The 15,432-nt window shown below is 37.5% G+C and overlaps 1 protein-coding gene across 8 annotated transcripts in view; it reads right to left on the bottom strand.

Moving 5' to 3' along the window:
• CNOT2 (CCR4-NOT transcription complex subunit 2) overlaps positions 1-15,432 on the bottom strand; it is a 90,095-nt gene that overhangs the window by 30,287 nt on the left and 44,376 nt on the right. For 4 of the 8 annotated variants that reach the window (XM_065857416.2, XM_065857426.2, XM_071799154.1 and 1 more), the window contains one exon: positions 10,256-10,378. In XM_065857416.2, coding sequence (XP_065713488.1) covers positions 10,256-10,366 — 111 coding nt within the window. In that variant the 5' untranslated portion in view covers positions 10,367-10,378. Of the gene's footprint in view, positions 1-7,116; positions 7,121-8,845; positions 8,888-10,255; positions 10,379-15,432 lie in introns of those variants that run through there. The other 4 variants (XM_071799181.1, XM_071799172.1, XM_071799168.1 and 1 more) reach the window with 4 other exon arrangements.

The raw sequence follows: 15,432 nt of genomic DNA, 5'->3' as shown, positions 1-15,432 counted from the left end.
TTCAAGATTTGTCTTCTTTTTCTATTAGTTCCATACAACTTAGGTCAACAGCAAAACAACTAACTTAGCCAAAGCCTTCATCTATGCTACTAGGACCTTCACCGGCATTCACAACCTCTGAGTAACTGTTATAGTCCACTGCAATCTAGTCTATCAAATATAACAAAGTTTCAAGATGAACGCTATTAGTAGTATTAAAAACACTCTTTCTGGCATTCTGCAATCTTTATTTTACCGTACTGCATCACTGGCCACACAATACACCAAATATAACACCTCTTTGAGAGTGTTCTTGTAACAGTGGCTGGACGTCACTCTTGTATTTCTTTTAGTCTACAACAGTCAAAGGTCATGATAACCTTAACAAAAACTAAAGCAGTCCAACCCTTAAGGTGACAAAAGCCTCTTCCAGTTGGTAAGATCTTCCAAATTTCAGTCAATTATGTAAATATTTTAGGAAAAAAATGCTCAGAAATATACCTGTAACAATCCCTGAAAAACAAACATACCAAATTACTGAGATCACATCAATGAACAGCACATTGGAGCAGCATGTATGCAACACCAACTTCTTAAACAAGTGACTAATAATTTCTGATCGAGTCAAGGAAATGGCTAAACAAACTTCTGACACCTATAGCTTTTGCTGCACATGTACGAAAACAACTCAATTCCATTCTTCAAACTTTGACACTTAGGTTTAAATCACTTTGCCAGGGGTTAACAGTTACAAAATCCAGTTGTGAAACAGCATGGGATTTCTGCTTCTATTCCAACCTTGTGTGACTGAACTAGATGGATTGGTACAATTGGTTTTTCCCTGTACGTGTTAGGAGATGGAGGACGCCTAAGACTTGCACCTCCCACAGAGCAAAGAGTGAGCTGAGCCAACAAGACCTTGTGTACCATGAAGGGTGAACTTTGTTCTGCTACCGTACAGAAGGACTGACATGCAGGACTGAGCTCATGATAGTCAACTAAGATGTGAACATCACCTTACTCACAAGCCTCAAATAGTCACAGTGCAGTTCTGATGATGGAAGATTCAGCTTCTAAACTCAAAACGACTGACAATCCAAGCAGATGGCCCAATTTTTTTTCGACTGGTCCATGCCAAAAATCAGTAAGCCATAGCGTGCTATTTCCTGCTCCTAGTGATGAAGATGTTACTGTAACTGCTTTCATTAACTTTTGATGGGCTTACTGCAGTAAGTTCATTTAAGTGTCAACAATCTTGCACCAGCAGTTTGCCAGAACTGTGAAAAAACTGCTGCATTTCACAACCCTCCCAAGAGGGAGGCGGCAGGAGGAGGCCCAGCAGCAGCACTGCTTGACAGGCTTCCCGTCCCAAATTCTGGTGGGCACAGCTGCCCGTCACCAGAAATGCCGTGACAGGGACACCTCAGCACCAAGAAAAATCAGCCAAGCAACGTTTCTGCCAATACTGCTACGTTATGCAGGTAAAGCATAAAGCAGGGGCGTCAAACTCATTTTCACCGGGGGCCACATCAGCCTCACGGTTGCCTTTGAAGGGCCCAATGTAATTTTAGGACTGTATAAATGTAACTACTCCTCCATTTATACAGTCCTAAAATTACACTGGGCCTTTCGAAGGCAACTGCAAGGCTGATGTGGTCCCTGGTGAGAATGAGTTTGACACTCTTGGCCTAAAGCTACTTTCTCCAAGACAACGTAAGCTGAAGGTAAAATACATCAATCCAACTCTAGAAGGTCAACTAAAAGCAAAACATGTTGGAATAAGCAAGTAGGTCTGTGAGTAATATCTGGCCTGATAAATGATGGTTTTCTCACAGGTGCAAACATCAGCATCATTTTGTATTTGCACTACTTTATTTCTGGTATCTGCCATTTGTGGCTCACTATTTAATAATAAACCAGATGACCCATAGCCTCAAAAGAAGAAAGTATTATCTTGATGTAAAAAATAATAATTCAAGCCAATAAGATATTAAAAGATACAGATTTTTCTATATTTACTATTACTATTAGTCCTCCTCTAGATTACAAAGCAGTTTTTGATACAATGTTTACAAAATTCACATCACAAGAAAATATTTCCAAATCTCAAACTCAGAGACCAATGAAGAAATTTTGAAAGCCTTATATATGCTGGGTATTATTTGTCAGCGAAAACTGTTACTGATATATGTTAGTTGTGAAATATAAAAATGAATACAATGCTGAAAAAGATATGAAATTGTATTCAGCCTTTCAGATGCCATCATTCACAGCTGTGGTCTCCTGAGTTCAGTGGTACCCAGGAAGCACAGGGAAGGAGGACCACAGTGCAAGCATCACCTTTTGAATTGCACTTAAATAGATTTTTTTGTTGTTGTTGGCAGCAGTATCTCAAGATCTTAAAGGCAAGATGTTGCCTTTGAATGACAATGACATTATCAACATGAGGTTAACATGACTACTAAAGTAAAACTCTAAAAATAAATTCTCCCTGTACAGAGATACTCTGTTTGAAGGTACAGAGTACTAATGAGCCAAAAGATTACTGAAAACTCGTTGAAAGCTGCTACAAAAAAAATGCCATAAGCAATTAAGAACTAAGACTACAAAGTAAATATTTTATTTCAATTAAATAACCAGTTGCATATGAAAAACTAAAAGAAAACAAAAATCCCCAAACCAACCAACTCCCAAACCACCCATACACTGAGCATGTAAACCACCCACATAACAATACGTTTGGTGAACTGAATGATTGTGTAAGAAACCAAACATTCCTCTTCTAGAAGAGGCAGAAGATTTTATGCATGGAATTAATCTGGTTCAAGGAACCACTTAATATGCTAAAGCTGACATATACAAGCTACTATATAGTGCTGATTTAAGTGGAGATGCAGTAAAATATAGCTTTTATATAAAGTATGGAATCAACAATTTCCAGAGCCATTTAGTTCTTCTATTGAAAAAAAAAAAAAATCTAAATACAAACTCAACCATAGTGAAAATTATATAGTACAGTCCTCAACAGTGAAATTAATTTCCTTGTGACATAATCTCAAATTGTTAAGTAAGTGATGTGAAATAACTTTAATTCATACATATAGTTCTTGCAAACTGTGTAAGAGTATATAAAAAAAAATCATTTTCCTCTCTAAATAAAATTACTTTATCATGTGTTGTTTTATATGACAAACCCATCCAGGTACAAACTTACAGGTGACACAGTAAAAGGCTGCATTTTGCCTTCTAAACTTTTGGTTCTTTCTTCATACTCCACAACTTTGTTATGAAAATGGAAGCTATAGGTAGAATGACAACAAGCTCTGAAAGAGTATAGTGAACTAAAACAGAAAAACTCCCTGAATTTGTTTCTAATCTCATCCCTTGCATGTCCTTACAACTGTATTCAATTAATGGCATTGTACTTTCATTCATTCAAAGTCTGATGTTGTGTGGTGTTTGTTTGTTTGTTTTATATTATGTACTCCCTAGAAGACGCGAAGAATGTTTACTCACTCCCTGGGAAAGGTAAAAAGCACCTCTGTCGCTTTGTAACTCACACTTCAAAGAAAAAAGCTTAAGCCATGTTTCACAAAGCAAGGAGGGTAAACCAGCCCAATATTGTCAAATACGCAATTATGTGTATATGCAAAGAGATGCATATGAAAATATTCATTTGCTATATTATTTTCTCCCAAAATAAGCTTTTTTTTTTCTTCCACAAATGGATCATAGAACCATTTTGGTTGGAAGAGACCCTCAAGAGCATCAAGTCCAACCGTTAACCTTACACTGGCACTATACCATGTCTGTAAGACCCTCATCTAGAGGTCTTTTAAGCACCTCCAGGGATGGTGACTCAACCACTTCCCTGGGCAGCCTGTTCCAATGCCTGACAACCCTTCCTGTGAAGAAATTTTTCCTAATATCCAATCTGAACTTCCCCTGGTGCAACTTGAGGCCATTTACTCTCATCCCATCATTTGCACTTGGGAGAAGAGACCAACACCCTTCATGCTACAACCTCCTTCAGGTAGTTGTAAGACAGTGATCAGGTTTTCCCTCAGCCTCCTTTTCTCCAGGCTAAACAGCCCCAGTTCCCTCAGTCGCTCCTCATCAGACTCGTGCTCCAGACCCCTCACCAGCTTTGTTGCCCTTCTCTGAACTATTCAAACTATGAAAAGTTACATTAAGTAGTTCTACTCAACCAGCCAGCATTAAGCATGAATTCTGTAACTGCTTCTGACACAAGAAGACTCCATGGGAATTCTTAAGTACTAACACTATCTCTATGTGCAGGATCTGAAGTTAAATTATGACTAAACCAACAAACTCTCATGCAATGACTCAGGCAAATGCCAAGCAGGATGCTTTGGGAAACAAGATACCGTAGGTTTCCTAAGAATCCTAAAAAATTGTATTAGAAAAATCAACAATCCAGCTGGACCAACATGGTGTTCAGCAACCCTAAAGCCAAAGCTGTCTTCAGAAGACTGATTAGACCCTTCCACATTTAGTTTCCCAAACTTAGCAGATTCTGGATTTCTATCTCCACGGTAAGCCAAGTTCAGTTTCAGGGTTTTATCTCTTGTAAAAGTAACACCTTTTTATAAGGCTATATTTTTCAAAATACAGACTTAGGTAAAGGTTCTATAAATTACTGGAACGGAAGTTCACAGTAAAACACTTTGACAACAGCTTCTGACTATCCCTTCATTGTATCACCACCACCATGTCCATTACAAGACAAATCCACTGATGTTTGCCTTCATGCAACTGTCTCACGACAGGTACACCTGAATTTGGTCCATCACAGACATGTTACTACTACATCAGGATGGAAGAAACCTTTAAAAAGCAGGTTCCCAGAATCAATAACCCATTTCACTGGGCACAATATCCAAATCTGAGGACCTCCTACTTCAGGAAAGGTAGTGCCAGGGAGTTAGATTAATAGTTGCAATGAGCCAAATCTATTCTGCAGGCTAGGTCTTACTTGCCCCAACTATTAAAATATATTTGGTTTCACAGGAAGGCAAGTTTTGAAAGAACTGAGCTGCAAAAGAACACCAGGTCTCAACTGAGAAAATCCATAATTAGTCAAAACATTAAGATTTTTTCAGAGAAGAGAATAAGCTCAAACTAACTCACTAGAAGTGCAAATCAGAATTATTATCATGTTACTGTGTACACTTTACAACCTGTAGAGCAACTAGGAAAGAAAATGAACAGCAAAGCATTGGGCCAAAAAGTGGAAAAAGCATTCATTGAAAAAATTGTCCTAACTTTCCTCATAATTTGGGTAGATCTTCATTAAAGGGCATGTCTGTCTACTGTCAGATTTATATCTGCAGTTCAGTACAACTGGAGATTCCCTGATGCTATATTCTTATATCCTCTGAACAGGGGATTGGGCTAGACTGATTAAACCTCACAGAGCCATCTCTTACATTCATATTCATGAGAAGTTATAGCAGTTCAGACTGAACGGGTGACATCTTTTCTCAAAGCACGCTGTCATTTTTTTTATTTTGCTCCTTACAAGTGTCCTGGTTTTGTTAAAAACAAGACCAGTTTCTCCTTTCAGCTAAGTTCTTTTAAGTAACTGCACCTGCCTGAAGTTAGCTGTATATTTTTTCTTGGACACTGTGCTTGGTGCTGATGAAATGACATGGAATGCTGAAGAAGCTCATGTTTACATTTATTACTATGGTAACCAAGGTTAACTGATAATGGGACATATTTGCCAGGAGGGTCGGAGAGAACAGGTGACTAAAACTAACAAACTCAGAATTTAATCCCATAATCGTTATACACCCTATATAAGAGGGAGATCACAAGGTGTCTCTCTCTTCAACCACAGCCAGCATCTAGAGAGGACACTGCCCGTCTGCCTGCGAGCCAAGGCCAGGCCCTGCATCCCTCAATCCAGTTCTGGTTTGCTGTGAAGTCCCGCCAATGACTTCTGGGTGCCTGCCCTGCAGCTGCTGCAGCCACGCCAGCTCCACATGGGAGGGGTTAAACGCTGCTCTACCCTGGGACATTCAAGATTGGTTTTGTGTATTTGGTATACTTTCTCTATTTATTAGTAGCATTAGTAAAACCTTTTAAAACTTTTCCAAATTGCAAGACTTTCTAACTTGAAGACCCTATTCCTTATCTTTCTATCACTTTTTACGGTTGGAGGGATTAACAGAGGGCATCTGCCACAGTTTATTGTCACCTTGCTTTAAACCTTGACAACAAGACGGTAGGTTCAAAAGTATATGGAAGTTTTGAGTTACCAGTTTCTACTATTGTCACTCTGTCCAAATAAAAATACATGCACCTCTGTCCTCACAATGATTTTGCTGAGTGCATAGACAGCTCAATTAAGTTGGTGAAACTAGCCACAAATAAGCTCTGTAATTATTTTGTGGGCACACTGTGCATTTTGTTGTCAATTTAAGTTACACAATTACATTTGTTTCAAGGCAAATCTTAAACTGTTTTCTTAATCTGTTCTATTCTCTGCAAATTCTGTAAAATATCTTATTTATTTACCAAAGGATTATTGACCTGGTTATCATGCACTGACCCTAAATACAGCAGAATTCATAGAGTATTCATGGATTTACTCTGTTCCTCTTCCCTTTTGGCACAGGAAGGTTTGCAACAACTCAAGGCAAGGATGCTTGTTTGGTAAAAAGGAAGCACTAGACACCTTGAGTAAGACCTAATCTAATCTAAGGAACCATAATTTTCTACCTAAAACAACAGACCCAAACAGCATCCTTATGGTTTTGGAAGCACTTGTGCACATGAGTAACGTGCAACTCTTCCATTTCAATTGTCATATCAAGCCTGATTGACTAGAGCTGTTATTCCCTAGTGAAGAAACAGGTAAGCTTTTCATTTTCAGCTATACTACAGCTCTGAAATGAAATAACATGTCCTAAACTATTTGTTCTGCTTCTTCCCACCTGGAAAAAGCCTTCAAAATTTAAGACAGGACTTGAGCAGCATTTCGTTCACTTTACCTTTGTGATAAATAAACACTTTTAAAATTCAAATTAGGTAAGGCAACAAGTCACAAGGACACCACATCGGTAAGTGCAAAGAAAATTGTTTATAAGAAGGCATAACATATTTTTTCACATCTTTTTCAGATATGTTCTAAATTACTTTTTCACTTAATAAGTAAAGAACTATTTCCTAATATAACTTGACAAAAATTGAAACCTCCGCCTTGGGTGTTAAAACAAGGTAGAAAGCTGAAAAGTTCCCAAACTAGTCAAACTCTGTGCAAGTCATCACTGTCCTCAACTTGAAGACAATGCCTCTTCACAACAATAGAAACTCTGCTGTAAAAGTAAAGTGAAAAATAGATTCTGGAGTTTATACCAAATAATATGCTCACAGAAACAGTCCTCACTCTAGTCTTCATCTTAGGAGGGTTTCACCATTCTTTATATTCCTCTGCTTGGAGTACACATACACATGTTCAGTAACAATTGCCTCAAAAGTAGCAACTTCAACAAAGTGAAAAACAAAAAACCACCCAGTCATGTCCAGTATGGGGGTAAATACTAAACAAGCTTATGCCTTCCTGAAGAGCAGTAGTTAAAGAGGCCATTCACAGCAGGCTTCCCTCACAACCTCTCTATTTCAGGTTAAAGAACTCTGGAATATAAAAGAAGCATAAATGAAAGGCTCAGGATTCATGTGTATACCTGACACACTGAAGGAAACAAACAAAAAAACAAAAAAAAAACCCCAAACAAACAAACAAAAAACAAAAAACAAAACAAAACAAAAAAACCCAAAAACTATGTTTAACTCATTTTCTACAGGTTTGTAGCTAAAACCTGCAATACATCCATTTTACCTGCTGCCAGTAAAGACCTGTAAGAAACTGAAAATGAAAAAAGAGTAATAATTTAAACTGCAGTAAAACTGCACCTTGTTTAGACAACTCTACTATAAAAAGGGCATAAATGCTGCCATTTTACAGTCTGTTTACAAAGAGATTGTGTATGCCATGTTTTAATCTTTTTACTACCAGTTGGATTTTCTGAACAGAAAAATTACTTACTCCTTTCCCCAAGGTTTCACCTACCTTTATTTTTTGCCTAGATTTGCCTATTCCAATTCAATGTGAATGCGAAAACAGAAAGATTCAAAGTGTTTCAAGATCTAAAATTCTACAAGTTTTTCTTCCCCTCTGGTGTTCATAAAACTGGATCCAGGTTTTGAACTTCAGTCTTTATTAGCTTACTCAGAGAAAATTCTGAGCAAATTTATTTTTGTGTTAGCCAAATGACAACACAGGCAATATATTTATTGTGTTCTCATGTACAGAGTATCATCTTTAGTAGAATTCCAGTTCAAAGATTATTTGAAAACACGGTTATTTTCAATTAGAACATGTTTTCAAAACCACAAAATTGTTTGGAAACTAAAAGAATAAAACCACCTTTGCAACCTTTCTCATCTAACATGAGTCAAATGAGGTATCAAAATCAGCATGTAATAATACAGAATATCCATTTAGCTATACATCAGTGATCCAAGGTATACAGATAATATTTTTTTATAAACTTCAAAAAATAATATATTACAATAGCATATAATGGCTTAAGATTTCATAAGCATAAACTCAGCAAGTTGTAACGGTCAATAGTGAAGCTACAAGGGGAAAAATAAACCCTTAAAAAGGCTTTGGAAATAAAACTTTAGAACACTTTTGCAAAAATCGCTCTTCCATTTCCTGTGGGAACGACATCACTCTTCTGCCACATACAGCAGCTTCTATGCCCCATTTTGGCCACTTCTCCCACAAGTTTTCATGATTTCTCATGTCATTCCTGGTGTCTGGAACACCCACCTTCCTTCTCTTGAAGTCCCATTCTAAGATCCACTTCTGCAACAATGCCTACAGAAAGAGCAGGCAACTAAAGCACTCATTCACGGCATCAACAACCCACCAAACATCAGCTTTCACTGCACACTGTACAGCACAGTGTTCGTCTCACTCTACCCTTTTTACTACACTGTAAAGATTTCTCCCTCAGTGCATCAAATCTACAAGTGGAGGTTTAATATTTAAGAATCTATTTAAGAATCACTTTGGAGAAATAGCATCTGCTGTGTTTGAGAGTGCTAGATGAACCCCTCAGAGCTCACAGAAAAGAAAGTACATTCAGCATTACAAATATTCCATTGTGCCTTTGTGCATCTGTGGTACATGCACATGTGTAATGGACACAAACAGGAAAGAGCAGCCTGTTTAATTTTCTTAACACTGTAATAGATTTTAATCCTTTGCTGGCTCAACTGAAATTTCTCATAAAAATCACTTACGAAACTGAACTAGAAAGCTGCATTTAAGCGCTTTTTCTTTCCTTTTGTTTTAAGAAGCCTTCTACTCTAAAATTCTTTCTTTATATCTTTGAAAATTTGGATTAAAATTCAAATCACTAAAAGCCTATAGGAAATGTTTATATTTACATAGGTCAAGGTCTATCAAGACATCTCCAACTAAACAATTATATTTCTGGACAGCCATGGAGACAGACTTGAAGCAATGACACCTTTTTGAAAGTGTGAAGTGATTTTTTTTTTTTTTTAATTAAAAAGAAAATTTAGCACATTTGTTGCTTACACATATTAAATGCAAGTCTGTCATGAGATAGTATTACTGACCTTCAGGTGACATGAATTTCAAATCATGCTTTTCAGTCTTCCATATATTTCTACATGCCACTCCATATAAAAGTGATATATTTTACTGGCTAATTTATTTATTTTAATAGTAAGCAGAGCTTCAGTAATGCCAATGTAGTTCTAAAATAAAATAACGCATTACCAAGGGAAATAAATGTTTAAGAAAGGTTGGGTTTGTAACTTTGTGTCATTACAAATGGCAGAAATACCTAAATTAGAATACTTGAGCAGACAAACAAGCTGCACAAGGCATTTTCAGAAACAAAGAAAACGGCTGAAGATATAAAGTGTAAAACCACAACAAAAACACTGTGGACACAACATGTAAACACAAGATATAATTCATAACCCAATTTAGGTTACAAATATAATGCTTAAAGATGAAAAAATAAAACCCTGGCAAGCATATGGCTGAAGTTCATATGTACAAACTCCCTAAAATCAAAGCACTTGCCACTGAAAACACATTCACAGCTTAAATCTAAATGAATCCCTTCCTCACATGTATTTCACGAGCTTGAAATTATCTCAGTATTGAAAGGGGAAAAAAACCCAAGCTTATTCAACTTACATCTTTTTCTGACCGATGTGGGAACATCGATGACTGGCTGTAGTACATGTTTTCATCATGGTAGTCACCATCAACCCCCTCTACAAACTTCTTCCTTGAAGCACCAAACATGCTGTTTGTCACCTAAATAAGAAGAAAAAACTGTTATATACCATATATGATTTGGTTTGCTACATACTTATAATTGTATATATTTTAAAGATATGTATGGATTGTTGCAAAAATCTGTTTCTAAACATTTGAAAATTCCTCTTTAACGGTACTTTTTATACATTGGCAAGGAAATGGTTCTTCCAACTGGGATTTTCATCTGACAGAAACGCATATTTCAGAAAGAAGTGGGGTAAGGAGAGAGGATACGCTTCATTTTTCGGAGGGGTATTCGTTTGTTCGTTGTTTTTTTGAGCCTCATAACATTTCACTCAGGTATATTAAAATTACGTAGTGTCATATAACAAAACAAATTTCTCAAATTTTCCCCTCCTCGGGTAAACATTTTTCATCTGAAAGAAGAAAATTAAGGTACATCCTTCATACCGCTCAGCGACCTTAAAAGAAACAACAATAATAAAAGAAGGAAAAAAAAAAAAAACAAACAAACAAAAAACTAACAAACCACTGTGAAATCACTCCTGTGTCTCAGCCCCACAACTTTGGAAAAGCAGCCTTCTACTCGACCCTGCACACTCAGAGGCACAATTAAGTAAGAGAAGCTCAAGCTCAACCACACTTAACCTCATCACAGACTGACAAAGTTACGGCAGACGACCCATAAAAAACCACTAGGTTTTGTTTTGTCCTTATTCCCAGAGGTGCAGACACACACAGACAGAGCTGCTAGGCCAGGAACTGGAAACTGAAAAAACAGCAACCACACAGCTGGTCACTGAACCTTAACTGATTAGAAAATTTAATCCTGCAGCAAGATCATACAACATCATCATAGCATCTACCATATGCAGTGCATTTTTATACACCTGACTCTCTTACGTATGTAAAAACACACACACTTCTGTTAACTTTCTAACCTATCTGGCCATGAAATGCTACCACAGCACAGTGTTGGCTAACCAAGCCATTTTTTAACCCAACAGGTTAATGTTCAAACCAGCCAAATGGCACATACTAGTCAGCACTGAGAAACTTGCCCCATTTCTTGTACCACATGGGGAGACTGAAGAGAGAACAACTAACCGGATGGTAACCAACCCCCAACTATGGCCCTACCTTACATACCTTCCAATGGATCTTTAACATCTTGAAACGTACAGAAGCTAAATTACAGCTAGCTTATCAAATGTGCTGAGATATACTATCTTCACTATTGACAGCACTAGCTAAACTTACAAAAAAAAAAAAAAAAGACAATTTTAAAAATGTATTTAAAGAGTCGTTTTACACTACCTTAGGCTCATGCTTGAAATTGAAATTTCAAAGCATTTATTCTGGTTGGCTGCAAGGAGAGTTACTGTCAGCTTGAAATCCTCTTATCCCAGCTGACACAAAATTACTCTGATATTCCTCACAGTGTAGCTTATTCAAATTTCCCCTTTATTGATGAAGATTTCTAGGCAGTGTTTAATAACATGGGTGCTCCTCTACTAGTGTCAACTTAACCCTGTGATTTCCAAGTCACAGGAGTTTTAAGTGAACACTGAGATGCATTTAATACAGCTAGAATCACAAAATTGCCCTAAAATGTTGCATTCATCTAAACAAAAGCCTATTCCACTAGTCCTATGAGAGGCTTTCAGATATTTAGACTACTGATGTCTCAAAATAAATTTATAACCTGTTACCCCCATGTGAAGGCATGTAAAGGTACTGTGCATCTTCTCCAGATGAAACTTGTCTTTTATGATATTTACAAAAATGTGCAAATGTGAGGTCCCAAACTGCTTCAACGCATTCAGCTGACTTTCACACTTGTAGTGCAGCTTTCATTACACTGTAAGCATATCCCTCTGTGCTAATCCCCTTACAATGCAATTATCACCTACCAGATGGGATGGAGCATTTAACAGGCTGAGGGGATTATCTTGTCCTTTGCTCTGCCTGAGTAAAGTGTGGAGAGACCAGCAATTGCCTTTAACCACTGTAAAAAGGATTGTGAAGTGCTTTGATTGAAGCTATCCCAAGAAATGAGGAGAAGCTGTGTGTCTCAACCAACTACCGCTCTTGAGAAGGTACAAAGCAACTTCCCACCAGTCGTGAAGAATATTTTGGTGCTCCTTTAACAATACCTATGGCAAGAGAGTATTTTTTTTGCCACATAACCTTCTCTTGTGATATATCATCAGAATAACAAAATTTAATTGTGATAGAAAGCAAGTCGCTGAAGCATACATACACATTCTGTACTAATGTAATACCTAACCCTGAGCTACGGTACAGGAACTACACAAAGGCGAAAAAACGATCCTGTTTCTGACCCTGTAGCTTTTGATCTTATTTCCGCCAAGGTTTACATATGGCTGGTTACACACACACCGGAAAGATTTCTGAGTCAGTGGGGTAAGGTCAGAGCTTTCAGTTTCAAAATATATGTTTAAAGCTGCTGCAAGAAAGCTAGTATATTCAAACATGAAGTCTATGTACTGAAAAGCTGGAAGATATTTTAAACAATCTCCGCTAAATTTGTTTAAAACATTAGTTTAGGGCCACTGTCTTATGCAATTATCAGTACAAGAAATAATCAAGATTATGCCCTGAAGACTAGACAAATTGCACTTTTTTTTTTTATATGAAGTCTTACAAGAGCATGGTTATTAAAAAAGAAAAAAAAAGATGAAAACTTTTAGTAATTAGATAGATGAAACATTGATAGTTATATTGACAATCCACATTTCTATGTGGTACCTAACTGAAGAACTCCAGAGAGCAGAGCATGCATTGCAGGCTGCAGAGGAAGAGAAGAAGGCCAGAGGAGCCCTGCCTGCAACCACCTGCATCGCTGGGCCTGGCTACTCCAAAAACCTTCAAAAACATTTCACAAAGACCGATGCTTTTGCACAACAGCATTTTTGTAAGCTGTCCTGCATTGTTCAACGCTGCCAAGCGAAGCAGCTGCGTGCAGCGCTCAAGCTGTCCACACTTCCACCGAGGGAATGCTGGAGGGCATTCTGGCAGCTGCCTGCACCCCTAACAGGGCTTCACTCCACCAGAAAGAACTGCCACTTGTTCTCAGGGTGAACCGCAGGAGAGAAATCTGGTGTTGCAATTCACACTCCTATCCAGCCCCGGTACAAAACTAACAGCACCATAAAATGAGGCAGCCACTAAAGACCAGTAACTGAAAGGGCAGGAACTGGGACTAAAGACAGAAGCTGCTGCTGTGTTAGCCTGGTTGCTCACTCCTCGCTTGTTCTCAGGCTGACACCAGCAGCCAACTTATCTACTTCCCAGTATTCGCTGGTGACAGTAAATTGTTGGCAAACTTCTCAATCAGAGCACCTATCCCTGTGCACACTTCTATGAACGGCAGGTTTACACAATGACAGTGTCAGATGGTTGCCAAGTTAGCAACTGGCATCTTCCTATCCACATCCACTTATTCCGATATTCACTAACATATTCATTAGTCAGCCACACTACAAGTGTATGCACAGATAATGAAAAAACATCATCGCAGTGCTATTTGTAAGAAGGTGTGAGAATAACTGGGGCTGTGCCAAATGCCGGCAGATCTGCAGATGAACTTTCTTGCTTATTTCTTCGGACAAGAAGCCACCAGGAAACCTTATACAAAACGACTGCACCTCTTTTTTCATAGACTGATAGATCAGTGTCCAATCAGCTACAAAAGCAAACACAGCAAAGTTCATGCAGCATTTATAAATACATTTTAAAACCTTTGGAAAGTAATAGAGACCTGAGGTTTTGTACCTTCACAGAGTCTAGACTGATGAGGTTAATGGTAGAAATAAGCTCTTGTATTTAAATATCTTATTCATGCATATATACCAATAAACACACACATTTATGGCAACACAATCTCATCTAAGTGCTGCCCCAGTTGCATGGCAATTTTATTAAGTAAAGAACTCCTGTCTACTCAGCCTAATTTCATAGAGATCCCTCTCCTAATCCTGCAACTACTTTTCCTGTTCTGCTGTGGAAACTCAGTCTTCTGTTGCCCAAGACACATTGGCAGTGCAACTGTTCATTAGAAATGTAAAAATGGTGCACTTCTGTCAATTCATCCTTCAGCATTATATTGCAAATTACTTACAATTGTCACTGGTACACCCATGTACAAATATTATTAGAAAATATTCATGGTAGTAGAGGAAAGCAAAGAGAAACATGTTAAGATGGAGTTCAGAGAACTAACCAGCCATGCTGCCACAAAGCCTGGCCAATTCTGAGCAGATGAACACAAGTGCTTCTTTCAAAGCACGAGGGCATCATGTTTAAAAATCAGATTTACCCACAGCTTCAAGTTAACATTAACCAAGCAAAATGCAGTCACAAACCTGACAAGACCTTTAAAATACTTCTGTGGAACATTTCCTGACAACCACAACAGGGCAACTAAAAGCACCATACAAACGTTAAGAATTTGAAGCACCTAATAAGCAGTTTGTTGCAGTCATTGACCTTCATCCTTCAGCTGAGTACATAAGATAAAACAACCAGCAATACTTATTTAATTATTTTTTTAAAAAAACTATTTTTTTAAAAAAAAATCCTTTTCATTACAAGAAACACTGCAGTATAGCATATTTCAGCACACAAATATTTGGTTTTAGCCATAACCGGAAATACGTTACTGACACAAAATATGTAAGGGAATCTATTAAAAAATGTTATCTTAAGCTGCAAAACAATCTTCTCTATAATCACTTATAGAATGATGCTATAATTGTATATTAGTGTAACAGCCTGAAGTAAATTATAGTACTAAAATATGAAAACTAATTATGTTTCTGTTTTGCAGTATTACTATAGGTAGTGCCCAAGGAGAGCTCACTCATGACATTAATGTAGCCAACTCTAAAATAAGAGGATGCTATAAAATCTCCCTGGAGAAAGAATATTTTTAATTTTGCATAGAGCAGAAAAATCAGTTTTTGCATTAAAACTGATTAAACTCATCACCTTAATGAGAGTTGAAAACTATATAGAGTAATACGAGTTAAAAAAAAAATAAACCACTTCAGGAATTTTAGTAATAC

This window comes from Patagioenas fasciata, chromosome 1, assembly GCF_037038585.1.
Source record: "Patagioenas fasciata isolate bPatFas1 chromosome 1, bPatFas1.hap1, whole genome shotgun sequence".
Lineage (NCBI taxonomy): Eukaryota > Metazoa > Chordata > Aves > Columbiformes > Columbidae > Patagioenas > Patagioenas fasciata.
Note: the sequence above shows the minus strand (reverse complement) of the source record. Positions and strands in the feature narration are given on the sequence as shown.